General features: G+C 42.7%; 3 protein-coding genes and 1 long non-coding RNA gene across 6 annotated transcripts; 3 read left to right on the forward strand and 1 right to left on the reverse strand.

Annotated features, from left to right (window-relative positions):
* Positions 1-231: 231 nt before the first annotated feature.
* Positions 232-8599, forward strand: LOC129814946 (uncharacterized). Of its 3 annotated transcripts, XR_008753378.1 has the most exons (9): positions 232-679; positions 6830-6870; positions 6957-7007; positions 7370-7414; positions 7499-7558; positions 7675-7732; positions 7814-7882; positions 7983-8029; positions 8239-8599. It is a non-coding gene; the product is annotated as an uncharacterized LOC129814946 (long non-coding RNA). The 3 variants fall into 3 exon arrangements; XR_008753379.1 differs by lacking the exon at positions 6830-6870 and having other exon boundaries at positions 233-679; XR_008753380.1 differs by lacking the exons at positions 6830-6870; positions 6957-7007 and having other exon boundaries at positions 234-679.
* A 4761-nt stretch (positions 8600-13360) lies between these two features.
* LOC129814947 (GDH/6PGL endoplasmic bifunctional protein-like) lies at positions 13361-20511 on the forward strand. Its single transcript, XM_055868120.1, has 5 exons — positions 13361-13465; positions 15665-16340; positions 16450-16567; positions 16709-16978; positions 17242-20511. Exons 2-5 carry the CDS (start codon positions 15690-15692, stop codon positions 18588-18590), a joined length of 2388 nt encoding a protein of 795 aa, XP_055724095.1. The 5' UTR covers positions 13361-13465; positions 15665-15689; the 3' UTR covers positions 18591-20511.
* Positions 18796-22997, reverse strand: LOC129814948 (uncharacterized). The gene is made up of 6 exons (XM_055868121.1): positions 22455-22997; positions 21996-22058; positions 21789-21868; positions 21263-21393; positions 21066-21132; positions 18796-20954 (listed from the first exon to the last, which is right to left on the reverse strand). The coding sequence occupies exons 1-6, from the start codon at positions 22535-22537 to the stop codon at positions 20875-20877; spliced, it is 504 nt and encodes a 167-aa protein (XP_055724096.1). The 5' UTR covers positions 22538-22997; the 3' UTR covers positions 18796-20874.
* On the forward strand, positions 22998-24880 carry LOC129814949 (retinoid-binding protein 7-like). The gene is made up of 4 exons (XM_055868122.1): positions 22998-23170; positions 23896-24074; positions 24318-24419; positions 24539-24880. Exons 1-4 carry the CDS (start codon positions 23098-23100, stop codon positions 24590-24592), a joined length of 408 nt encoding a protein of 135 aa, XP_055724097.1. The 5' UTR covers positions 22998-23097; the 3' UTR covers positions 24593-24880.
* The last annotated feature ends 1499 nt before the right edge of the window (positions 24881-26379 follow it).

Below are 26379 nucleotides of genomic sequence, written 5' to 3' on the forward strand. Positions count from 1 at the left end.
GTCAGAACTAGAAGCACAAGCATTACACTCGCAATAACATCTGCTAACCTTGTGTGTGTGACCAATAAAATGTTGATTTGATGGTGTGTTTCTCTTTTACAATGTAAATTATGCAACTTTAGCTCTATTTTTGTATCTGAAAACAAGCAATTCTATCGTACTAGCTGGTTGAACGCGGTACTGCGGCAAGCAGACTGTGCTTCTCCTTGAACGCGGTGGTGAAAGCGTTGCTGAGATCCCACTGGCTATCGAATGGCCAATAGCGTGACGCATGGGTCTTGATGGCTGCACACTCGATTTTGTTTATCCCTGGGGTGGGTCAAATTTCCGGGATTTTCCGGGGATTACTGTTTCCGATTTTTCGCTGCAGTAATTGCAGCTGCTGTACAGTATGGCCACAGACGAACAAGGAGTTAGTTATACAAATATTTGCCACGCTGCTTCAAAAGTAAATATCCGGTACAAAATACAAACGTCAGTAGCTAATGAGGAACTGATTTCGGAAGAAGCCCCTGACTGCAGTGTGCAGTTCAGGGCTGGGCTCAATGTGTGCGGAGTCAAACGCGTTTAACTCTAACCCTTCCCGCCTCCTTCAAGATCATCCAAATTGAGGTCAACGTCAATGAAAGCGAATCTTAATCGAACCTAACCTACATGGATAAACATACAAACCAAGGAAGTAAGTGAGACCGTCATCATGCATATGGTACTTTGTAATATTCATGTTATACCAGTGCAGTGGTATATTTTTATATGACCAACTACCGCATTGATGTTAGTATAGCGTTAATCAATCTTATTTGGACTCAATCAATCAATCAAGTTTATTTTATATAGCCCTTCGTACATCAGCTAATATCTCGAAGTGCTTTACAGAAACCCAGCCTAAAACCCCAAACAGCTAGTAATGCAGGTGTAGAAGCACGGAGGCTAGGAAAAACTCCCTAGAAAGGCCAAAACCTAGGAAGAAACCTAGAGAGGAACCAGGCTATGAGGGGTGGCCAGTCCTCTTCTGGCTGTGCCGGGTGGAGATTATAACAGAACTATGCCAAGATGTTCAAAAATGTTCATAAGTGACAAGCATGGTCAAATAATAATCATGACTAATTTTCAGTTGGCTTTTCATAGCCGATCATTAAGAGTTGAAAAACAACAGGTCTGGGACAGGTGGCGGTTCCATAACTGCAGGGAGAGCAGTTGAAACTGGAATAGCAGCAAGGCCAGGCGGACTGGGGACAGCAAGGAGTCACCACGCCCGGTAGTCCCGACGTATGGTCCTAGGGCTCAGGTCCTCCGAGAGAAAGAAAGAGAGAAGGAGAAAATTAGAGAGAGCCAAGATTTTCAAAATGTTCATAAATGACAAGCATGGTCAAATAATAATCAGGAATAAATCTCAGTTGGCTTTTCATAGCCGATCATTAAGAGTTGAAAACAGCAGGTCTGGGACAGGTAGGGGTTCTGTAAACGCAGGCAGAACAGTTAAAACTGGAATAGCAGCAAGGCCAGGCGGACTGGGGACAGCAAGGAGTCATCATGCCCGGTAGTCCTGATGTATGGTCCTAGGGCTCAGGTTCTCAGAGAGAGAGAAAGAAAGAGAGAACGAGAGAATTAGAGAGAGCATACTTAAATTCACACAGGACACTGGATAAGACAGGAGAAGTACTCCAGGTATAACCAACTGACCCTAGCCCCCCGACACATAAACTACTGCAGCATAAATACTGGAGGCTGAGACAGGAGCGTTCAGGTGACACTGTGGCCCCATCCGAAGATACCCCCGGACAGGGCCAAATAGGAAGGATATAACCCCACCCACTTTGCCAAAGCACAGCTTACAATCCTGAGACAAGGCCGAGTATAGCCAACAAAGATCTCCACCACAGCACAAACCAAGGGGGGGCGCCAACCCAGACAGGAAGATCACGTCAGTAACTCAACCCACTCAAGTGACGCACCCCTCCTAGGGACGGCATGAAAGAGCACCAGTAAGCCAGTGACTCAGCCCCTGTAATAGGGTTAGAGGCAGAGAATCCCAGTGGAGAGAGGGGAACCGGCCAGGCAGAGACAGCAAGGGCGGTTCGTTGCTCCAGAGCCTTTCCGTTCACCTTCACACTCCTGGGCCAGACTACACTCAATCATATGACCTACTGAAGAGATAAGTCTTCAGTAAAGACTTAAAGGTTGAGACCGAGTCTGCGTCTCTCACATGGGTAGGCAGACTGTTCCATAAAAATGGAGATCTATAGGAGAAAGCCCTGCCTCCCGCTTTTTGCTTAGAAATTCTAGGGACAATTAGGAGGCCTGCGTCTTGTGACCGTAGCGTACGTATTGGTATGTACGGCAGGACCAACTCGTAAAGATAGGTAGGAGCAAGCCCATGTAACGCTTTATGGGTTAACAGTAAAACCTTGAAATCAGCCCTTGCCTTAACAGGAAGCCAGTGTAGGGAAGCTAGCACTGGAGTAATATGATCAAATTTCCTGGTTCTAGTCAGGATTCTAGCAGCCGTATTTAGCACTAACTGAAGTTTATTTAGTGCTTTTTCCGGGTAGCCGGAAAGTAGAGCATTGCAGTAGTCTAACCTAGAAGTAACAAATGCATGGATTAATTTTTCTGCATCATTTTTGGACAGAAAATGTCTGATTTTTGCAATGTTACGTAGATGGAAAAAAGCTGTCCTTGAAACAGTCTTGATATGTTCGTCAAAAGAGAGATCAGGGTCAAGAGTAACGCCGAGGTCCTTCACAGTTTTATTTGAGACGAATTTACAACCATCAAGATTAATTGTCAGATTTAACAGAAGATCTCTTTGTTTCTAGGGACCTAGAACAAGCATCTCTGTTTTGTCCGAGTTTAAAAGTAGAAAGTTTTCAGCCATCCACTTCCTTATGTCTGAAACACAGGCTTCTAGCGAGGGCAATTTTGGGGCTTCACCATGTTTCATTGAAATGTACAGCTGTGTGTCATCCGCATAGCAGTGAAAGTTAACATTATGTTTTCGAATAACATCCCCAAGAGGTAAAATATATAGTGAAAACAATAGTGGTCCTAAAACGGAACCTTGAGGAACACCGAAATGCACAGTTGATTTGTCAGAGGACAAACCATTCACAGAGACAAACTGATATCTTTCCGACAGGTAAGATCTAAACCAGGCCAGAACTGGTCCGTGTAGACCAATTTGGGTTTCCAGTCTCTCCAAAAGAATGTGGTGATCGATGGTGTCAAAGGCAGCACTAAGGTCTAGTAGCACGAGGACAGATGCAGAGCCTCGGTCTGACGCCATTAAAAGGTCATTTACCACCTTCACAAGTGCAGTCTCAGTGCTATGATGGGGTCTAAAACCAGACTGAAGCATTTCGTATACATTGTTTGTCTTCAGAAAGGCAGTGAGTTGCTGCGCAACAGCTTTTTCAAAAAAAATTGAGAGGAATGGAACATTCGATATAGGCCGATAGTTTTTTATATTTTCCGGGTCAAGGTTTGGCTTTTTCAAGAGAGGCTTTATCACTGCCACTTTTAGTGAGTTTGGTACACATCCGGTGGATAGAGAGCTGTTTATTATGTTCAACATAGGAGGGCCAAGCACAGGAAGCAGCTCTTTCAGCAGTTGAGTAGGAATAGGATCCAGTATGCAGCTTGAATGTTTAGAGGCCATGATCATTTTCATCATTGTGTCAAGAGATATAGTACTAAAACACTTAAGTGTCTCTCCCGATCCCAGGCCCTGGCAGAGCTGTGCAGATCCAGGACAGCTAAGCCCTGGAGGAATACGCAGATTCAAAGAGGAGTCCGTAATTTGCTTTCTAATGGTCATGATCTTTTCCTCAAAGAAGTTCATGAATTTATTACTGCTGAAGTGAAAGCCATCCTCTCTTGGGGAATGCTGCTTTTTAGTTAGCTTTGCAACAGTATCAAAAAGAAATTTTGGATTGTTCTTATTTTCCTCGATTAAGTTGGAAAAGTAGGATGATCGAGCAGCAGTGAGGGCTCTTCGGTACTGCACGGTACTGTCTTTCCAAGCTAGTCGGAAGACTTCCAGTTTGGTGTGGCGCCATTTCCGTTCCAATTTCCTGGAAGCTTGCTTCAAAGCTCTGGTATTTTCTGTATACCAGGGAGCTAGTTTCTTATGACAAATGTTTTTCGTTTTTAGGGGTGCAACTGCATCTAGGGTATTGCGCAAGGTTAAATTGAGTTCCTCAGTTAAGTGGTTAACTGATTTTTGTCTTCTGACGTCTTTGGGTAGGCAGAAGGAGTCTGGAAGGGCATCAAGGAATTTTTGTGTTGTCTGAGAATTTATAGCACGACTTTTGATGCTCCTTGGTTGGGGTCTGAGCAGATTATTTGTTGCGATTGCAAACGTAATAAAATGGTGGTCCGATAGTCCAGGATTATGTGGAAAAACATTAAGATCTACAACATTTATTCCATGGGACAAAACTAGGTCCAGAGTATGACTGTGGCAGTGAGTAGGTCCAGAGACATGTTGGACAAAACCCACTGAGTCGATGATGGCTCCGAAAGACTTTTGGAGTGGGTCTGTGGACTTCTCCAAATGAATATTAAAATCACCAAAAATTAGAATATGATCTGCTATGACTACAAGGTCTGATAGGAATTCAGGGAACTCAGAGAGGAACGCTGTATATGGCCCAGGAGGCCTGTAAACAGTAGCTATAAAAAGTGATTGAGTAGGCTGCATAGATTTCATGACTAGAAGCTCAAAAGACGAAAACGTCATTTTTTTTTTTGTAAATTGAAATTTGCTATCGTAAATGTTAGCAACACCTCCGCCTTTGCGGGATGCACGGGGGATATGGTCACTAGTGTAACCAGGAGGTGAGGCCTCATTTAACACAGTAAATTCATCAGGCTTAAGCCATGTTTCAGTCAGGCCAATCACATCAAGATTATGATCAGTGATTAGTTCATTGACTATGACTGCCTTTGAAGTGAGGGATCTAACATTAAGTAACCCTATTTTGAGATGTGAGGTATCATGATCTCTTTCAATAATGGCAGGAATGGAGGAGGTCTTTATCCTAATAAGATTGCTAAGGCGAACACCGCCATGTTTAGTTTTGCCCAACCTAGGTCGAGGCACAGACACAGTCTCAATGGGTATGGCTGAGCTGACTACACTGACTGTGCTATTGGCAGACTCCACTAAGCTGGCAGGTTGGCTAACAGCCTGCTGCCTGGCCTGCACCCTATTTCATTGTGGGGCTAGAGGAGTTAGAGCCCTATCTATGTTGGTAGATAGATGAGAGCACCCCTCCAGCTAGGATGGAGTCCGTCACTCTTCAGCAGGTCAGGCTTGGTCCTGTTTGTGGGTGAGTCCCAGAAAGAGGGCCAATTATCTACAAATTCTATCTTTTGGGAGGGGCAGAAAACAGTTTTCAACCAGCGATTGAGTGCTGAGACTCTGCTGGGAGGGGGCCAGAGACAATTACTCGATGCCGACACATCTTTCTAGTTGATTTACACGCTGAAGCTATGTTGCACTTGGTGACCTCTGACTGTTTCATCCTAACATCGTTGGTGCCGACGTGGATAACAATATCTCTATACTCTCTACACTCGCCAGATTTAGCTTTAGCCAGCACCATCTTTAGATTAGCCTTAACGTCGGTAGCCCTGCCCCCTGGTAAACAGTGTATGATCGCTGGGTGATTCGTTTTAAGTCTAATACTGCGGGTAATGGAGTCGCCAATGACTAGGGTTTTCAATTTGTCAGAGCTAATGGTTGGAGCCTTCGGCGTCTCAGACCCCGTAGCGGGAGGAGTAGAGACAAGAGAAGACTCAGCTTCAGACTCCGACTCGCTACATAATGGGGAAAACCGGTTGAAAGTTTCTGTCGGCTGAATGAGCGACACCAGTTGAGCATTCCTACAGCATTTCCCTCCAGAAGCCATGAGAAAGTTGTCCGGCTGCGGGGACTGTGCGGGGGGTTTATACTAACGTTACTATCTGTACTTACTGGTGGCACAGACGCTGTTTCTTCCTTTCCTACACTGAAATTACCCTTGCCTAACGATTGCGTCTGAAGCTGGGCTTGTAGCACAGCTATCCTCGCCATAAGGCGATCGTTCTCCTGTATATTATGAGTACAGCGACTGCAATTAGAAGACATCATGTTAATGTTACTACTTAGCTTCGGCTGTTGAAGGTGCTGACGAACCATGTCCAGATAAAGCGTCCGGAGTGAAAAAGTTGAATGAGGGGAAAAAAAGTTGCGATGGAAAAACAAAAAATATAAACGGTAATTAAAAAGAAAAAAACAAAACGTAAAGTTGTCAGCAAAACGCACAGCAACAAAACGCACAGCAACACGTCTGCAAATTCAACAGGAAGTGACGACTACTGTGACGCCTAATTTGCGTACTTGAGCAGTAAGCCTAGGTTTACATGTACAGTTATGTAATCGATTTGATCGTTGATTTAAACATTTTAAAAAGTTTTGCGTTTCTTCAATGTATGCTTTGTTGTGTTTCGCTGGCTCTAAATGTAATTACCTGGTCCCAACATACATGGCAAGTCAAGAAAAGTCATTCACAATGCAAACCGAAGTTAAATAAGAAAAACTTCAAAACACATTTACGAAGATTGCTTTGAAACAGTGTCCAAGGAAAGATTTTTGGCATGTGAGTGCGTTGATGTGAAAAATTGTGTTTGCAATTGAAAAATGGTCCAGAAACACCCATACATGTTGTGAAAAATACTTGGGCCAGTTCAGTTCCAACTGTGTTCAAAACTGTTATGCATGCTGGAGTATAAAAAGCTGTTGAATTGTACTTTTTCTTTACTTTCACATACACTGTGTTCCCAGAAACATTGCTCTGATCTTGGACTTTTGGTGTGGATGATCAGGTTAGATATTCTTTAAATTATTCCACTGAACTGTACCATTTGATTGTCATTCCTTTATTGAAAATTGTACCTTGTTCACACCACAGGACCTACCAAAGCAAGGTTTCTCAAACAACTGTGGGGTGTTTGTTTTGATGGTAAGATGCTGGCTATTCAGTATATTATATTAGTCCTATTTTCTCTTATAACATATTAAAAGGTATTTCCGTGCTTGCAGCATGCAAAGGACACTATTATTGCTCATACTTTTTCTTGTTTATTATTCTTGACACTTTTTGGGACCTATTTCCTACAATGTTCACACTACATACACAATTCATACATCAAACTACTGCACAGCTGGATGCTGATGTGACATGCTGTGACTTCTTGGGGGGGGGGGGGGTGTCTTCTACATCCGGAAATATATTCCGGGGGGGGGGGGGGGTTATTATTATTTACTATTAATGTTGTTATTCTCATAACTATCAAACTTAACCTACTCTTTCTTAACGTACAGTATGCTCTGTACATTGCAATGGAAGTACAGTGTGATTTCACCGAGGTATGTATAAATTATGAAATTCTCATCACTAGTGGATATGTTTTTTAGGATCCCCATCCGATTATGTGATTTTCTTTTTCAAAGGAAAACATGCAGTAAATAAGTCTGGTGGTGCCTAGTTCTCCTGCAGAACTTTCCCACGCCGTAAGTCTTGAACATGATAAAAACTTAATTTACATCCTTAAAATCACTTGTTTCACTGTAGCCAGACTGACCTGAATATATTGAATGTATGTAATGTATGTCATTCACTCACTAAGGTCTGAAGAAGAGAGGTTGAAAGATGGAAAAAGGCGGCGAAAACAAAACACACTACAGGTAGGAGGTGTCATATGATGAGTGGTATAGTCTTAAACCAATGTTTAAAGACTTAAACCTCCCCTCTCCAATATATTTCAGGATGATATAGAAGACGCCCCCTCAAGAAGTCACAGCATGTCACATCAGCATCCAGCTCTGCAGGATCAGGTACTGTATAGGCTATTAGCTAAAGTAAGGTGCATTCTTGACACCCATCCCTAGATGTTCCCTTACATGACTTAATGACCACAATCTGTTTTCTTTCTAGACGATACTGAAAACAAAATGCACGGCGAACTGGGAGCTATGAACTGGGTATGTAGTCTACTATGTGTAATGCTGAAGGCTTGATGTATGGAAAGATATAATAGCTGTGATGACTTAGTAGTTATAGATATCACTGAAAACCCCTTTAGTAATAGTGGCTCTAGTTTGCATGGTGGTATTGTGAAAGTGGGGTGTAATTGTTCTTGATCACCCATCGAGGCACTACTCCTAATATTAATTCTTCCTTTTTCTTCAAGGAAGCAGATGTTCTTCTAAGGGACACTCTAGAGGCAGCAAGGTGGTACGAACGCCAAACATTTAAAGGAACCGTTTCCCTCCCTAGTGTAATTGGGATGGACGGGGTAGACCGCATTACAACCCTTAAAGAACAACGGTTGTATGATGGCCTGGATGAAGAAAAAAATATTCTCCTCAAGGAACCATTCCTGTTACAGAGATTATGAGATGTTCTATGTGGAGGCAGTTGACAACAGGAAAATGACTGTCTTTGCCTCTTGAGGAGCAGGAGTGAAGCCATTTTTGAGGAGTGGTCAAACCTTGTTTTTGTCTGCTGTGTTAATTGTGTTATGTTGTTTAGTAAAGATGATGTAGAAGTCACCCGAGTCTCTGATCTCTTTACTGTAGCTGGTATAACTTAATGTACAAAAGCACATTCAGCGTGTCAGTATGTCTATATGGTATAGTCTGTCTCCATTCTCATGAGGAAAGTAAATAGCATTATAACTCAGGATAGGTAGTAACTGTATATGCTCAATGAAATAATATAATTACAAAGTTATAACATTTATCACAATTTTAACAGTACATGACATGCATAACAAGTCTGTTGTTCACTGCAACATCAGTAGCTTGTCTCAAATGAAGCAAAAAGTGATACAACACATGTGCTGGTACGACTTTATATAATATTTCTTACGATCTTCAAAAATGAAATACGTTTGTATTCAGTGTGCGACTGTCAAACCTCAGATGGACAAAAAAAAGGTGGGTGGGGTCAAGCGTGGGTGGAGTCAAACGTTTGACTCTGCCCACATTAAGCCCAGCCCAAATTGCACACTGCAGTCAGGGGTACTTGGATTTCTGCGAGTTATCCGGTAAAAAAAATATATACAAAAGTCGGTAGCTAATAAGGAGCTGATTTCGGCGGGGTTTGTTGCTGATAGCTAGCACAGGGACAAGCAGTAACCTATTGCTGTAGCCAGACACGACATGAAGCACCAATATTGTTGGATCCTTCATTTGTTTTTGCACTGACGTTACACAAACGTTACAGAACAGTCGGCCCCTTGAATGCTACTGTTATATATCTAACATGAGCTAGCAGGGATTGAAATCCAACTAGCTACATCCTATTGTTGGGTTGCGTCAATCGAATCTGGTGTCGGAACAGAGTATGACACAGTCACCGAATATGTTCTTGCTGAACTTTTATTAAGTATAATCAAACGATAAATGGTAAATGATAAATGCAATCTTCGTGTTCACGGGCTCACTGTAATACCACGCAGGGCAAAACAGAACTGGTCTGTTCCTCACAAGGTTCTTCTCAAATACTCTGACAGAAATAGTTCCCGCTTCTGAGCTGGCCTATCAGAGTAGAGGCTGAGTGTGGTTTAAACTTACTCAGCCTATCGTTGGCGCACAGGCTGGTCCCAGCCCCCAGGCGCTTCAGTTGACAGGCGTAGTTGTTGCTGTGCAGATTATCTATGTGATTGCACCCTAGAGACTGTGGCCACAGGCTCAGTTCCTCTTGTTGTTTTCCAACCTAAAATTTACTCTTTTCAACACTTCTTCTATGCATGTGTCAATAGCTCAATATACCGTTTCCGCCCAAGCTTAACCACAGCCTATCAGCTAGTCACACTATATGGTGCACAACACACTATATGGTGCACAACACACTATGTGATGCACAACTTGTCAGCTTTAGCTCAAACACAAGCCTGCATAGCAAACAAAACATATTTTCAACACTCACACTATCAAAAATAGTCTGTGATTGGCTAGCCAGCTAGCTAATGTTAGGTTAAGCAAGGTTAGGACTCTAGCTAGCCTGTTGTGCTAGCAATGATGCTAACCGTTTAGCTAGCAGGCATCAAACATATAGGTTCACATTAGTTACAGTTTGGTGGTGAATTACATTATTCAACATATTGCTAGATTTTTATCATTTTTCTCAAACTAAAATAGAGACACAAAAACGGAACTAAGGTCAGGACGTGACAGTACCCCCCCCCCCCCCCCCCCCCCCCCCCAAAGGTGTGGATTCCGGCCGCAAAACCTAAACCCATAGGGGAGGGTCTGGGTGGGCATCTGTCCTCGTTGGCTGCTCTGGCGCGGGACGTGGACCCCACCATAGTCTTGGCCCACTCAAGTGGTGCCTTTGGAGCGGCGACCCTTGCCGCCGACCTCGGACTGGGGACCCTTTCAGCAGGCCCCGAATAGACGGGAGACTCCGGCAGCGCCGGACAGGCGGGAGACTCTGGCAGCTCAGGACAGACGGGCGGCTCCGGCAGCTCAGGACAGACGGGCGGCTCTGGCAGCTCAGGACAGACGGGAGACTCCGGCAGTCTCGTGCCATGGATCATCACTGGAGGCTTCGTGCCATGGATCATCACTGGAGGTTTCTTGCCATGGATCATCACTGGAGGCTTCGTGCCATGGATTATCACTGGAGGCTTCGTGCCATGGATTATCACTGGAGGCTTCTTGCCATGGATTATCACTGGAGGCTTCTTGCCATGGATCATCACTGGAGGCTTCGTGCCATGGATCACCACTGGAGGCTTCGTGCCATGGATCACCACTGGAGGCTTCATGCCATGGATCACCACTGGAGGCTTCGTGCCATGGATCACCACTGGAGGCTTCGTGCCATGGATTATCACTGGAGGCTTCGTGCCATGGATTATCACTGGAGGCTTCTTGCCATGGATTATCACTGGATTGGAGAGACACACAGAAGGCCTGGCTTTGGGAGAAGGCACAGGACTCACCAGGCTGGGGAGACATGCAGGAGGGTTAGTGCTTAGCACAGACACAGAACTCACCAGGCTGGGGAGACATGCAGGAGGCCTTGTCCTTGGCCGAGGCACCGGATGCATTGGACCGTGGAGGCGCACTGGCGGTCTCGAGCGCAGAGCTAGCACCACTCGTCCTGGCTGGATCCTCCCTGTAGCCCTGCAAGTGCGGAGAGTTGGAACAGGCCACACTGGGCTGTGCTGGCGAACTGGAGACACCGTGCGTAGGGCTAGTGCAGTATACCCGGGCCGAGGAGATGCACTGGAGACCAGATGCGCTGAGCCGGCATCATCCCTCCTGGCTCGATGCCCACTCTAGCCCGGCCGATTCGAGGAGCTGTGATGTAGCGCACCGGGCTATGCGTGCGCACTGGGGACACCTTGCGCTTCTCCGCATAACACGGTGCCTGCCCAGTCACTCTCTCGCCACGGTAAGCACGGGGAGTTGGCTCAGGTCTCCTACCTGAGTCCGCCAATCTACCCGTGTTCCCCCCTCAAAAAAAATTCTGGGGCTGCCTCTCGTGCCCGTTACCTCGCGCCAATTCCTCGTATTGGCGCCGCTCCGCTCTAGCTGCCTCCAGCTCTTCCTTGGGACGACGGTATTCCCCAGCCTGTGCCCAGGGTCCCTTACCATCCAAAATCTCATCCCAAGTCCAGGAGTCCAGAACCCTCTGCTCCTGGTTACCACGCTGCTTGGTCCTTTTTTAGGTGGGTGGTTCTGTAACAATTCTCGTTGGTGGAAGGAGAGGAGGACCAAAATGCAGCGTGGTAAATGTTCGTCATATTTAATTAAAACTGAACACTACACAAAACAACGAGGAAAAATGAAAATGAAACAGTTCTGCCAGGTGAACATACACTAAACAGAAAACAATCACCCACAACACACAATGGAAAACAGGCTACCTAAATATGGCTCCCAATCAGAGACAACGATAAACAGCTGCCTCTGATTGGGAACCACACCAGGCCAAACACATAGAAAAACAACAACCTAGAAAAAAGAACATAGACTGCCCACCCTAACTCACGCCCTGACCAAACTAAAATAGAAACACAAAAACGGAACTAAGGTCAGGACGTGACAGAGGTCTCTTTCAGAATGATCCATAAGTATTACCCTGCAAATCATTACCCGAAGAAACTCAAAAAAGACATTAACATTGATTTTACTTTTTGTGTTGAGCATCCAGAAACAGTTTCACATTTATTTTGGCATTGTCTACATGTAAAACAATTATGGAAAGATATTCACAGTTTTATAATTATTAATATTCTTGATGACTTTTGTTTGTTGTGGGAGAATGTGCTGCTCGGTTTCCTTAACCGTAATAAAGATAAAGAACAACAATTTTACCTCATAAATCTAATTGTGCTAATGGGAAAATGTCATATTCATAAATGTAAATTCACTAATAAAAAAAACACTTCCGTGTTTTCTATAAGGAATTCGAGCAGTACATTAAGACCATTCTACATTATTATTATAAGAAAGATGTTAAAACAATCAATGTGTGTTTCTTTTAAGGTCTTTGTATAATTTGTAATTTGTTGTACCCCCTAGCATATGTTATCATTGTCTATTTATGTACTTATTGTATCTATACAGATCTTTCTACATTGGTAATAAAAAATACAAATAAAAAATGATACAACAACAGCACAATTTTTTTCTTGTGACATTAAAAAAAATATCTTACAGGAACAAAAATTAAAACGTATTTGCATCCAACCTGATTGTTGGTGTAGGATTCAAATGTAATTGACTGAACAATTATGCGTTTGGATTAAATGTATGGGACGCATTCAAGCTGTTGGTGACCATTGTTTAGTCAACACCTTTCAAAGTGTGTTGCATTATGGGGATACAAATTGTCCAATGCAAGTCGCTGCAGTTGCTCTACACTAAAGGCTTCCTGCAGCCATCGCCTGCATTGTGGGAGGCTCTATTGTCTTCATCATTTTTGTTTGACCCACACGCACTAAGACAAGACTGAAACAGGAACCAACTTTGCCGCGATTCAAGTCGCCTTATACAGGGGATATATACAAATGAATGTAATATAAAATGCTCTCTCTCACTTAGACACAGATTATTTCAGTTTGTGAGTGTGTGATATGTTTATTTCGACGTTATAAAGAAACACTTTTATAAAAACAATGGCAACAGTGCCGTGTCGATCTGAGTCTTGCTGTTTGAAAACCACATTAGTGTCCGACTTTCGGTTGTCACAGACGCACCTCCCCCAACTTCACATCTCCCACTGTTGTCTACAGTCGGTTGCTTAATAAAGCTACTCAAACGCCCCCATGGTTTTTATCGTGAAGCGCATGTGTCACGCTAGCCTCCGCTGTCACGTGACCGCTCTAGGACGTAGTCTATCTTTTGACACAAATATTGAACTATGCGATCATTCATCGAACTCGACATTTGCGGGAACAGGTACGCTACAATTCCATATAACGTTAGTGTTTAGACTAGGTTCGATTGAATAGTTTGAATGAGAGGGATTTGGTATAGAAACGGACTTTATTGTGATTGTAAATGGACAGAAAAGCTTTTGTTTGGGTAACATTGTATGCATCAACGGCATGCTGTGGCTAAAGTTATACAGCTAGCAGGTGGAACTGTCAGACCTATTGTATGGGCATAGATAGTGATGGCCATGCACATTAGCGCACATGGTTTTCAATAGGGACTTCACGTGACATATTGCAGCGCCATAAGCTACGGTAGAGAGGACACTTCATGACAAGTGCATCATATTTGAGGGGGTCTTTTCTTTGTACATTTTTTGTTTATCAGACTAAATGGAATAATTGTAGGAAATAGCATCCATAAACTGGCTATTATTTCTTGTTATTTCTTATTCAATGTCTATCCTATAGTTTGGATGAAGTGGATAACGACACTATACAGAAGGGGTTTGTTAAATCATTTAAAATCCCATTTTATTGGTACACATACACATATTTAGCAGATGTTATTGCGGGTGGAGCAAAATGCTTGTGTTCCTAGCTCTAACAGTGTCGTAGTATCTAACAGTTCACAACAATAGACTAATGTAAAATAATGGAATTAAGAAATATATATAAATATTAAATCGAGCAATGTCGGAGTGGCATTGACTAAAATACAGTGGAATAGTATATACATATGAGATGAGTAAATCCGTATGTAAACATTATGTAAACATTATTAAAGTGACTTGTGTTCCATTATTAAAGTGGCCAGTGATTCCAAGTATATAGGGCAGCAGCCTCTCAGGTGTATGGCTATTTAATAGTCTGATGGTGTGAACAGGCCGTGGTTGATGTCCTTGATGATCTTTTTGTCCCTCCTGTGACATCGGATGCTGTAGCTGTCCTAGATGAAAGGTAGTTTGCCCCCGGTGATGCGTTGTGCAGACCGCACCACCCTCTGGAGAGCCCTGCGTTTGCGGGTGGTGCTGTTGCCGTATCAGGCGGTGATACAGCCTGACAGGATGCTCTCGATTGTGCATCTGTAAAAGTTTTATGGGCCAAGCTGTTTTGAAGCTGGTGTACAAAACCAAAAGTAAGATGCAAAAAACAAAACTTAAGAAATGGAAGCATAGAAATAATGCACATAGAACAGATGTACCTCTTCTTTAACTTGCTTTCAATGAGAATCACAGATCTATAACTCACATTTCTTTGTGAATATGGTCGGGTCTCCCCAAAAGTTACATATTGCAACTTCAAAAGTGTCTTAAAGAAGTTGAAAAAGGACATTTATGTTCACACCAAATGACCCAGCCTATGTTAATCTTTATTTTAAAAAATATATTGGGCTATTGTACATTAACATTGCAGGTAGGTCAACATCCTGCAGCCAGAGCTGTGATCTTGGTGGTTTGGGATAGCACAACTCCCAAATCTTGACTCACCGTCATGCATCAGCTAAAAATGTTAGTGTCCATCCATACCAATAGTATGATTCACAGGAGAATTCAGTGGCAATGACCTTTGTTGTTTGCTATGTAAACTTGATCACTACTAGACTATGATTTCAGATGTTTCGGTAAAGTTACGCAAACCATTTACGGTAGATGCCTCTTCTGTGTATCTTGTCAATGTTGACTTTACTCCTTTGAATGGGTTCAGTCTAGAAACCTGTGTTTCTCCATTGATCTGTTGTCTCTAACCTTCAACCCAAAACATGTAGGCCTAAAGGTTCAACCACAATACAATGAATGCGGGAAATGTGTAGAGAACAGGATTGGCCTGTTATCTACTGACAGAGGAGTTGTCTCTGCCACAATAAAAAAAGACTTAATCTATCTATGACACATGTAGGAGGGTGACGGTGGAGGTGACTGTAGTAGGAAGGTGGTGGTGTCCATATGTTGTAGTTCCTGGTATAGCTAAGAGCTGACCATTTCCACCCACAAACCAAATATGCCACTGTATTAAGAGTAGGCTAGGCTGCCTCCCAGAAATCCTACTTGCATTGGCAGAAAACCAATCCACGACTGCAATCAATGTGTGTTTTAAGCCAGTGAATCAGCCACTGTGATTATGGGTTAATAACAACTGAATACTTAGCAATCCAAACCAGGTCTGTAAATCACCTTTTTGAAGTTATTCCTGATCTGCCTTGCTCTGTCTCTCTCTCCTGTAGGAGCTGATCTGTGTTGGACCAGAGAATGTGGAAAGTTGTGTGGGCAACACTGCTGCTCCTGGCCACTGTGTGTGCCCAGAGAGGCTATGCCAAGGAGACCAAGGGAGCACCGAAGGTGGGGCACGTGTCAGTGGTCATAGTGGGAGGTACAGGTGACTTGGCTAAGAAGTACCTGTGGCAGGGCTTCTTCCATCTGTACGCTAACCAGGTGAGTAGCGGCTACAGTTTCTCCTTTTATGGCGGAGGCCTGTTGCCCAAGGATAAGGCCACGCCGTTCCTGTTTGAGGCGCTAAAGGGAGTGGGCTGTCCTCGGGAGCTGTCTGTGGAGCGCTGTGCCCTGGTGAAGGAGCAGTTCCTGAGGCTGGCTGAGTATCGGCAGCTGAAGACTTCAGAGGACTACCAGGCCCTGGGCAAACACCTGACAGAGCAGCTGACGCAGGAGGGCATAGTGGAGGCAGGCAGGCTGTTCTACCTGTCAGTGCCAGCCTTCGCTTATGCGGACATTGCAGAAAGGATCAACAACAGCTGCAGACCGACCGACGGGGCGTGGTTGAGGGTGGTGCTGGAGAAACCGTTTGGCCATGATTTCAGTAGTGCCCAACTACTGTCCACTCAACTGGGTACCTCCCTTAAGGATGAGGAGATGTACAGGATCGACCACTATTTAGGGAAGCAGGTGATGTGCTTAGGCCTCCTTATCAGTCCACCGTAGACATTAACAGAAAACGTTGCCCGTGAGGCAGATCTTTGTTTTAATTATAATTGTTTGCTTTTATACTCAAAAGGTTGTCTCTAAGATTTTGCCATTCAGAAGGGAGAACAGTAAGCACCTGGATCCTATCTGGAACAAGCACCACATTGAGAGAGTGGAGATTGTACTGAAGGAGACCCTGGATGCCAGAGGTACTATGTGGTCCCAGAAAACTGAGCATTTCATATTTTATGTTCGCTTAAGCATGTGTAGAAACCCAATCTATAAGACTGTAATGGTGCCAGTAACATCGCCTGTCATGAGGTGTTTGATTTACCCTACTTTTGTCACAGGTCGTATTCCCTTCTATGACCAGTATGGTGTGATCAGAGACGTGATACAGAACCACCTGACTGAGGTCATGACCCTTCTGACCATGGGGCTCCCAGCCAACCTGAGCGACGTGAAGGAGGTCCTCAGGAACAAGCTGAAGATCTTCAGTGCCTTGCAGCACCTGGACAGGAACTGTGCTACCATTGGTCAGTACCAGAACTACAATCTAGAGGTACAGGAAGAACTGAACAAAACAAAGGAGTACTACAGCCTCACCCCCACCTTTGCTGGTAAGTGACATGAGAACGTTTGTCTATAGGAGTTTTTCGCTTTGAGCCTGTGCATGAATAAAAAAAGTTGGCAGTAGTATAACAGGAGGAATTTGAATCGACATCCCTAGTTATTAGTATATGACAGAGTGCATAATTTAAAAAAAACATTTTTAATTCAATAATTTTTTTATTTTGTTTGACAGCCATAGAGATAAGATACGATACATAGATTATTCGGGGGGTTTCAGTGATGAGACATACTTTTTGTTTTTCTATTTCAGGTATCATGGTGCATATTGACATAGCCCAGTACGAGAAAATGCCAATCATCCTGACCTCAGGGAAGATGCTGGATGAGCGCTTAGGCTATGCTCGCATTTTGTTCAAGAATGACATCTTCTGTGTCCAGAGCCACAGCAGCGTCCACTGCAAGCCCAAGCAGATTGTGTTCTACTTTGGCCACGGCACTCTGCAGTACCCAGCCATTCTCGTGAGTAAGAACCTGTTCAAGCCAGACCTGATGGACACTGAGTGGAAGGAGATAACGGAACACAAAGATGTCAGTGTACTAGGTATGCCCATCTCTGACTACTATGTGCTGACACCAACGGTACAGAGAGAGGCTTACGCAGAACTCATTTTGCACATCTTCCAAGGCCGGAAGGACAGCTTTATCAGTACTGAGAACCTGCTGGCCTCCTGGGGTTTCTGGACTCCTCTCCTGCACGGTCTGGCCAAAACCTCCCCCCGCCTGTACCCCGGGGGAGCGGACAATGGCAACATGCTGGACTTCAAACTGTTGGGACGGGAGGTGACCTTCGCCAACGAGGCTGTGGTCATGATCACCCAAGACCACATGGGCGGGTCTGGGACGGAGAGCTTCCAGGTGATGCAGGGGAAGTACCGCAGCGCTGAAATGGTGTCTGCCTGGCCCGAGGAGCTCATCGTGCGGCTGGCCGCAGACCTGCAGGCTTCAGCGGAGAAAGCGGTAAGGGAGGGCGGCCGCTTCCATCTGGCCCTCTCTGGGGGCTCCAGTCCACTAGCTCTGTTCCAGAGGCTGGCCCGCCACCACTACTCCTTCCCCTGGAGGGACACCCACGTTTGGATGGTGGACGAGCGATGCGTGCCTCTCACAGAGTTGGACTCCAACTTCCGCACCCTGCACGACCACCTGCTCCAACACGTGAAGATTCCCTATTTCAACATCCACCCCATGCCTGTGCAGATGAACCAGCGGCTGTGTGTGGAGGAGGATAGTGGAGCGCTGCTCTATGAGAGAGACATCAACCAGCTGGTTAATGCCTCCAGCTTCCACTTTGTCCTTCTAGGAGTGGGCTACGATGGCCATACCGCCTCCCTCTTCCCAGGCAGCAAGCTTGACGCCCATGGGGACAGTCTGGTAGCCCTCACCGAGAGCCCAGCCAAGCCTCACCAGCGTATGAGCCTCACCCTCAGGGCTATCAACCAGGCCCAGAAAGTAGGTGTGCTGGTGATGGGTAAGAGCAAACATGAGCTGGTCACTCAGCTCAGCCGAGTCAAGGACAACCCAAACAAGTGGCCCATCACTGCTATCCGGCCGACCAGTGGCAGGCTAGTATGGTACATAGACTATGATGCTCTTTTAGGATAGCTAACAGCTGCTTTTGGCTCTGTGATACTGTAGCAATGAAATTATGTACATTTAAATGGAAATGAATGATTTGCTGTAATTTTACTATTTTGCTGTATTTTGACCAAGAATGTAAAGTAATGATGAAGTTCTGTTGATTCTGGGCACCTTAAAGTATGGAAGTACATATGGTATACTGGCATATATTTTATTTTTCAATATACAGGATGTAGGGGCTCATGTGATATGTTTGTGTGTGTGTGTATGTGTGTGTGGGGTTGTATATTTACCAAATGGACATCTCAGGAAAGCAAAGTGGATATGGAAGTTTGTTAGTCTTTAATCATTACTCATGATCTGAATAACTATATTTTATTTAGTTGTAAAAACAGTATATATTTCACATAAAGCGACCCATTCCACACTCAACCTGCATAGAATAGTATTGTTAAAAGGGGACTTTAAACCGTGAAAGACCAACAATTTTGGTTAAAATTTCATTCAATGAAAATGCCCCTATGGTAAATGGATTTGGAGCTTTTGCTCCTATGGTCGACAGATAATGTAGTCTATAGCCATGTATCATTGTATTTGTGCCTCAATGACAATTGAAATCAAAATGCATAATGTACTGTCCAGTACATTAAATGACATAAAAAAGCATATTATGATCCATTGCTGCCTTTGTTTTAATCTATGCTTGTGGATAAAAAAAATAATAATACAATTATCTAATATATTATTTGATATCTATGAGAAATGTACCATTTCCACAGCCTTTGACCTAATGTATGTATTCTCCCCTATGAGCCAGTCCAGTAGTTCCTAATACTTCCTCTTTTAAAGACATGCTCTGTTACTTTGGCGACTTAGAAATTATTTTTTAAACCTCTCGCTTTGGGGTGTATGTGTCAATCTGTAGTTCATACATGCAGAATTACTGTCTTAGCCACAAAATCCCTAGTTTGAAAGTGATTGTTTTCTTGAACCTGTGCAGTGCCATTTTCCCTACATTTCCCCCTCTTGGGCCAGCCCCGTAGCAATTTGAGTTCTAGCCAATGAGCTTCAGGCCCTCACATTTGAGTGACAGCTAGCAAGAGGCCTGCCCGGCATTATCCAATGAGGTTACAGGGTGGGCTCAACTTCTCAGTGGACACAGCAGAGAATGAGCAATGACGTGGTCTGAATAAGTTATGTTATGTTGTATGCAATTTTCGGCGACCACTTTTTGCTCATGAGTGCTACTTTCAGAACTACTGGCTAAAAAGTATACAAAAGTATCAGATAATCTCTTAATGTGAGTGAAATAGGGCTTACAAGATGTCGTTGATGTTTTATTTGTCACATGCACAAGTACAGTGAAATGCTTAACTAAGTTGTGACCTTCCAACTTTGATACTGTGAGTCTCCTCGTTTGAGATGTCCTTCACTGGCATTCACACAGATTGGCTCACTGCACAACATTTGATTTCAAAGTGTGTAACTGAGTTCATCAATGTTTTATTTGTGGATTGAATTAGGAGAGTTCCTCTTACGTAAAGGGCCTTTTTAGGATATTGAAATGGATTTAAAATGGGTTGATGAAGTTTAGTTCAACCGCTTCACTGCGTTGCCTTAATTCATTATACGGACAGGTGTATGTTAATATATATGTATTAGCTGAAGGTTATTTTGCCTGGGAAAAAGATGTAATTAGGTTTCAATTTGATGTTTGCACATACAAATGTTATAGCACTTGATTATTCTGAATGCTGTAAGTGAATGTGTGGTTTGTTCCTTATCACTTTGGGGTTCAAACAGTATGAATAAATGATTTACAATTGTTTATTTTTATACATATGGGGACCTAACACAATTTTTCTACATACTGTACACACATGGAATTAATGTAACAGTTAATCACTGTTTTACCACAAGGAAATAAACTACAGCTTTCACAACCCTTTCTGCACAGATTATTTCTTTTTAACTGTGCGATTTCAAACGAAGGAATGTTTAAGCAGAAATGTTGGGTACTTGAAAAATGTATATGCCCCTTTATGATAGTGGTAGCCATTTTAATAGTTAATTTGATACTCAAAACGCAGTAATTGAATGCAAATAAACATATGCGCACCAATTGATTTCAAGGGTATCAAATTAAGGAAATGGGATATGTAAATTCACTACATACTACACTAGTCACCACACTGTGCAACAGTATCGCTTGCTGGTGGTAGCCTGGAAACAGCATCAATTATAGATGGATGGGTCTATGGCGCATATCTAATTGCAACCTGGAGCAGCTGTAGACTGTTTGGACTAGTTAACCATTGTTCCCTCTCTGGCAAGGCCTGGGTAGCCTACTGGTTTTTACCCAGAATCCTCCCTTCACCAAGAAGAAGGCTGAGAAGAAACATAAGCATCAGTTCTGTAATATGTGCATTATTACTACTGCAGGAAAGATGATGTGTCTGGATCAGAGAGATTGGAGAATATGTTGTGGTGAAGGCCTACCTGTACTCAGGATACAAGCCAATGATAGAATAAGGGACAAATAGTACAGCTCAGGAGTTGTTTTCGCCTGCGAATGGAGAAATATTCAAGTGCTTTATGCATAATTTCCTTTGGAGCATTAAAACCTATTGACCATACCATAATGCCAATAATTTTATCAGTATTGAACAATTGGGATAATCTCAAATGCTACTTACACACTGTTGTGCAGTCAGAGTCAGGGCGATGGTGCATAGTCCCTGGACAAAAGATACAAGTCCAAACCCATGGTAGGCTGCCCTGAAGCTCTGGGGCACTGGGTCTATCAGTGTGAATGTTACTGCAAAACCTAGTCAGGAGGCATAATTTCATCAGTCAAACCGGTGCCAATTAACCTGTGTCTCCTACCATTTGTAGATGTGTGATAAGTGGTTTCCAATAACTAAAATATGTATACATACTTCATACATTTAGATTGTTGCAATGAACGTAATATCCCAATCTGATTAAGCTATGAGGAAGATGGGAATGAATCAAGTGTATCTCTACTGCCATCTCTCTTTCATCATAATCAAATCAACGTATGATCTTGGCTAAAATAAAATGATCAAACATTGCTTTTCACAAAAGTCAAACAATCGCGAGGAGCACAACCCATTAAAACTATTAGAAATAGTTGCCAAGACATGTTCACAAAACAGGATGTACTCCCTCTATACTATGACTAGACGTGCTCTAGCCTACCTGTTGCCATGAAGGACAAGACAATGAAGGCAGTGAGATTGTTCAGAAGAGGCTGTTGGCAGTATCTAGAGGATTTGGGCCTGAGAGATGTAAACTCTCAATCAGAAACTTAACATAGTACACATGTAACATGCAGTCAAAATGAATTCAAATGTGAAGCTTTTACTAGCAAAATATTGACATATTGTATAGTTTGCATTTACTTACCTGGTTAGCACAAACAATTGAGGGATGAGAACTAGTGCCACAAAGACTGCATTAATTATTTGACTGAAAATAAAAAGTGTATAACCCTGGAGTTAGATTCATGCTCATTTAGAATAAGGCACTAATAGAAAACATATATCAACGTTTTATTATCAGTTAGGATGTTTTGTACACATTCTCAGCTAAAAGGTGAATTGCAGAAGGCAAAAAAAAAAAAAAGACAAAAGTAGATAACAGATATAGAGTGAAGTCTAGTCTTGACAGCTTCGGATGGTGCATTTAATAGTACAAAAAAAGAAAAGAAATCACCATCAGATCATGTTTGACACAAAAAGTCAACATTAAAAGTAGAATGCATTCAAATAACTAGTTATCATTATCATAGACATACGGTAGAAATTAGACCCAGACCCAATCTCTATGGCTCTGTGACTCGACCGTTACATCTCAAAAACTTACAATTTTAACCTTTCATCCCTTGGAAGCCATCTGCTGGTATGATATGCCATGTACACTAAAGCGTAATGTAGCATTGTCAGCATAGATTTTGAAGAAACTCAGCCAAAGAAGTGAGAGGTGATGGGTTTTGATGACACATCCTTTCCAGTTCTGACTACTGTGCAAATAATCCCCCAGCCACGCGTTGCATCATACCCTGGGGCGTCCATGCGTGGCCTTCACTGGCCTGCCTATAGGGATCAGATTTCCTCGACCGAACACTACCGTAAAAAAAAGAAGGGGGTTATAGTTGTCTTTGATTGCGGGCGCGCTCTAACGACCTTGAATGAAACTGCATATCACTCTCATTTATAGTAGCCATTTACATTGTTGGAAAGAGAGCAACCAAAGAGTGTGTACATGCGTTACAGCCTATTCTATTTGCAAGCGCTTATCTCAAATGTTATTTCGTCATATAATTGTGCAAAAAGTCATGTTCCGCCCTCCACTGGGCTACTCTCTCCACTCTATTGTCCAAAATAGCTACCAACTATGAAAGATGACCCCTGCCCTATATTAACACGCCATAAGGACAACACATCCCAGAGACTTTAAATCGGTTCATTTAAATTGAAGTTTTGACAGTGCCACACAAGGATTCACCATGCCTATCGACTACAGTGGCACATGGGACATGACTAGTAATGAACACTTTGAAGGTTACATGGTTGCTCTCGGTAAGTTCTCTCTTTACTTGTTTATTGAAGCACACATTTTCTCATGTTTTTAGGCAAGTGACTTCGATTACATTAATATTGCCTATTTCTTGATTATTCATTAGCTGTTGGTAATTCAATCATGCGTAATGATATTAGGCAGTGTGCCATTTCATTCAACTGAAATTAATTTTCTTTGATTCATTTATTAGATACATTTTCAAACCCATAACATTTCATAATCTTCATTTCCCTTTTCTGTCAATAAATCAAAACACATTTTAATGTTGTAGATAATAAAATGTATGTGATTTCGTATTGTCTATGATTCCTTTTTTTTTTTTTTTTATCTATGGGGGCACATGGGGTGTCAGAATTGTACTGTGTCAGAATTACTTCAGATGTCAATTCCTTCTATCTTCATCAGTAGCTATGAATTCTTAGCCTGGCAGTCTTTTTAGCTAACATTAAACTCCTTGCCACTCATTTGACAAATAACAGAAGTGCCGGGGAGTGGAACTTAATAGCTGAACAGAGAAGGCAACCGGGCTAATGAATGATAACTCCATACAATATGAATGGCAACTTCTTTCGAAAGACATTCGGAAGAATTCAAATTTGTAAAAAGCCTCGTCTCTGGAGATAGGATTCATACCATAGCTCACCAGTAGCCTACTGAGAATAGATTGTAATGTTCAGTCTCTTTGGATGTATTTGTAACACATGCAGAATTTATTTCCCTACAGGCATTGATTTTGCAACACGCAAGATTGCAAACATGTTGAAGCCTCAGAAAGTGATTGAACAAGACAGTGATTCTTTCACCATCAAGACACTCACTACCTTCAAAAACTATACAGTCTCATTCAAGATAGGGGAAGAGTTTGAGGAGGTGACCAAAGCCATGGATAACAGAAAAGTCCAGGTAAACACGTGTAATCCGAAGGGCGATGGTATTTTATCATTGATGTCATGATTATCATGATGATTACAACCATTTAAAAAAAAAATGTTGCTCCTAGTTGCTTATTGAACTGTGGGCTTCATTAGAGCAACATGTAACAAAGCTATCCATATGCCTATTTCAAGCCAGCTGCAGCTACTTCCCAGGTGTTTGAAAGTTATGGTCTACACTGCACATTTTGATAAATTCTCTGTTTTATACCAGACGGTGGTCAACTGGGACCATGATAAACTGGTGTGTGTTCAGAAGGGAGAGAAGAAGAACAGAGGGTGGACGCACTGGATCGAAGGAAATGAGCTCTATCTGGTATTTTGCATGTACTCATATCTTCGTTTTAACTACATTGGTGACAGTGACAGTGACAAAGCATTAGTAGGCATAACTGTTATGCATTGTTTCTCTCTCTTATTATCTCTCTCTTATAGGAACTCACCTGTGAGGATAAAGTCTGCAAGCAAATTTATAAAAAGAGTGCTTGACCATGCTTTCACCATAATATTTCTGCAACCTTATATATATATATTTTTAAATATGCTTCAATCATAAATGTATCACTAATGTGATATGCTCATGGTACACATGCTTTGAGTAGCCAAAGAATTTGAAGAAAAAATATTAACATTAATAGAAATAGAAATGGTAATGATATGCTTGATGTACATTGAGGATTTGTATTGTATTGTTATTTTTTGAGTGACTTGATAGTTCATGATTATCTACAATAAATGTGATTTACCCACTGCCATGAATAAAGCCCTGGACCATAATTCAAATGTATTGTATTGTGTTGTAATACTCCAACCCAGCAGGTGGTGCTGTAGGCCTATTGGTTTGATTGAATGACACCATCCAACTTTTCAAGTTTACTGCAATTAGATTTCTCATGAAGATGGTTCCATGTTAACAAGCCCATTACTCTAGAAACAATTGTACATGTTCTATAGTTTTCTGTTTTCTGTCCGCAGGGGAGTCAAGTCCTTGATCCGGCAAAAGGGCTCGATCTTTGGCAAGGAAAGTGGGATGCTAGTAGTAAGGGGAGGCAATTTTATCACATGCACCAGTCAGTAAAGGAAGAGGTGGGGAGTAGACTACGGTTTGGGCACACAGGTTTAAATGCCACGTTGTGGTTGATAGGGAGACATGAAACAGGTCTGTGTGATGAGTGTTTAGTGGAGGAAACGGTGGAGCATGTGTTGATATTTTGTGAACTGTATGACGTGGATAGGGAGAGATTGTGTGGAAGGGTTAGAGGCTGGGCGGTGTTGGGGTTGGGGTGGTGTAGTGGGGGGAGGAAAGTGGTGGGAAGTGGTGTCTAGGGCTTTATTTCACTTTCTTAGAGGAACAGGACAAATGAAAAGAATTTAACGTAGGTATGCCTTGACTGTGTATGCACCTTAAAAGTTGGATGTGATCCGCCAACCCAATCCCAAAGAAGAGGAAGAAGAAGAAAAACTCCAGGCGCAACATTTGTCATTAGCTACTTGCATTGATTTACACTGATACATATATACATTGCTCAAAAAAATAAAGGGAACACTTAAACAACACAATGTAACTCCAAGTCAATCACACTTCTGTGAAATCAAACTGTCCACTTAGGAAGCAACACTGATTGACAATAAATTTCACATGCTGTTGTGCAAATGGAATAGACAAAAGGTGGAAATTATAGGCAATTAGCGAGACACCCCCAAAAAAGGAGTGATTCTGCAGGTGGTGACCACAGACCACTTCTCAGTTCCTATGCTTCCTGGCTGATGTTTTGGTCACTTTTGAATGCTGGCGGTGCTCTCACTCTAGTGGTAGCATGAGACGGCGTCTACAACCCACACAAGTAGCTCAGGTAGTGCAGTTCATCCAGGATGGCACATCAATGCGAGCTGTGGCAAAAAGGTTTGCTGTGTCTGTCAGCGTAGTGTCCAGAGCATGGAGGCGCTACCAGGAGACAGGCCAGTACATCAGGAGACGTGGAGGAGGCCAGTTTGATTTCACAGAAGTGTGATTGACTTGGAGTTACATTGTGTTGTTTAAGTGTTCCCTTTATTTTTTTGAGCAGTGTATATATATATGTACACTACCGTTCAAAAGTTTGGGGTCACTTAGAAATGTCCTTGTTCTTGAAAGAAAAGCACATTTTTTGTCCATTAAAATAACATCAAATTGATCAGAAATACAGTGTAGACATTGTTAATGTTGTAAATGACTATTGTAGCTGGAAACAGCTGATTTTTAATGGAATATCTACATAGGAGTACAGAGGCCCATT

This window comes from Salvelinus fontinalis, chromosome 18, assembly GCF_029448725.1.
Source record: "Salvelinus fontinalis isolate EN_2023a chromosome 18, ASM2944872v1, whole genome shotgun sequence".
NCBI classification, from domain to species: Eukaryota; Metazoa; Chordata; class Actinopteri; order Salmoniformes; family Salmonidae; genus Salvelinus; species Salvelinus fontinalis.

What these genes read in the sequence shown, in the direction of transcription:
- LOC129814947 (XM_055868120.1), top strand. Translation starts at nt 15,690, where the DNA reads ATGTGGAAAGTTGTGTGGGCAACACTGCTGCTCCTGGCCACTGTGTGT. An exon ending in ACCACTATTTAGGGAAGCAG is followed by an intron (nt 16,341 to 16,449) that starts GTGATGTGCTTA and finishes TATACTCAAAAG; the next exon opens with GTTGTCTCTAAGATTTTGCC. An exon ending in GGAGACCCTGGATGCCAGAG is followed by an intron (nt 16,568 to 16,708) that starts GTACTATGTGGT and finishes CTTTTGTCACAG; the next exon opens with GTCGTATTCCCTTCTATGAC.
- LOC129814948 (XM_055868121.1), bottom strand. Translation starts at nt 22,537, where the DNA reads ATGCTGACAATGCTACATTACGCTTTAGTGTACATGGCATATCATACC. An exon ending in AGGGATGAAAGGTTAAAATT is followed by an intron (nt 22,059 to 22,454) that starts GTAAGTTTTTGA and finishes TTTTATTTTCAG; the next exon opens with TCAAATAATTAATGCAGTCT. An exon ending in CTTGTCCTTCATGGCAACAG is followed by an intron (nt 21,394 to 21,788) that starts GTAGGCTAGAGC and finishes CCTCCTGACTAG; the next exon opens with GTTTTGCAGTAACATTCACA.
- LOC129814949 (XM_055868122.1), top strand. Translation starts at nt 23,098, where the DNA reads ATGCCTATCGACTACAGTGGCACATGGGACATGACTAGTAATGAACAC. An exon ending in AGGTTACATGGTTGCTCTCG is followed by an intron (nt 23,171 to 23,895) that starts GTAAGTTCTCTC and finishes ATTTCCCTACAG; the next exon opens with GCATTGATTTTGCAACACGC. An exon ending in AAGGAAATGAGCTCTATCTG is followed by an intron (nt 24,420 to 24,538) that starts GTATTTTGCATG and finishes TCTCTCTTATAG; the next exon opens with GAACTCACCTGTGAGGATAA.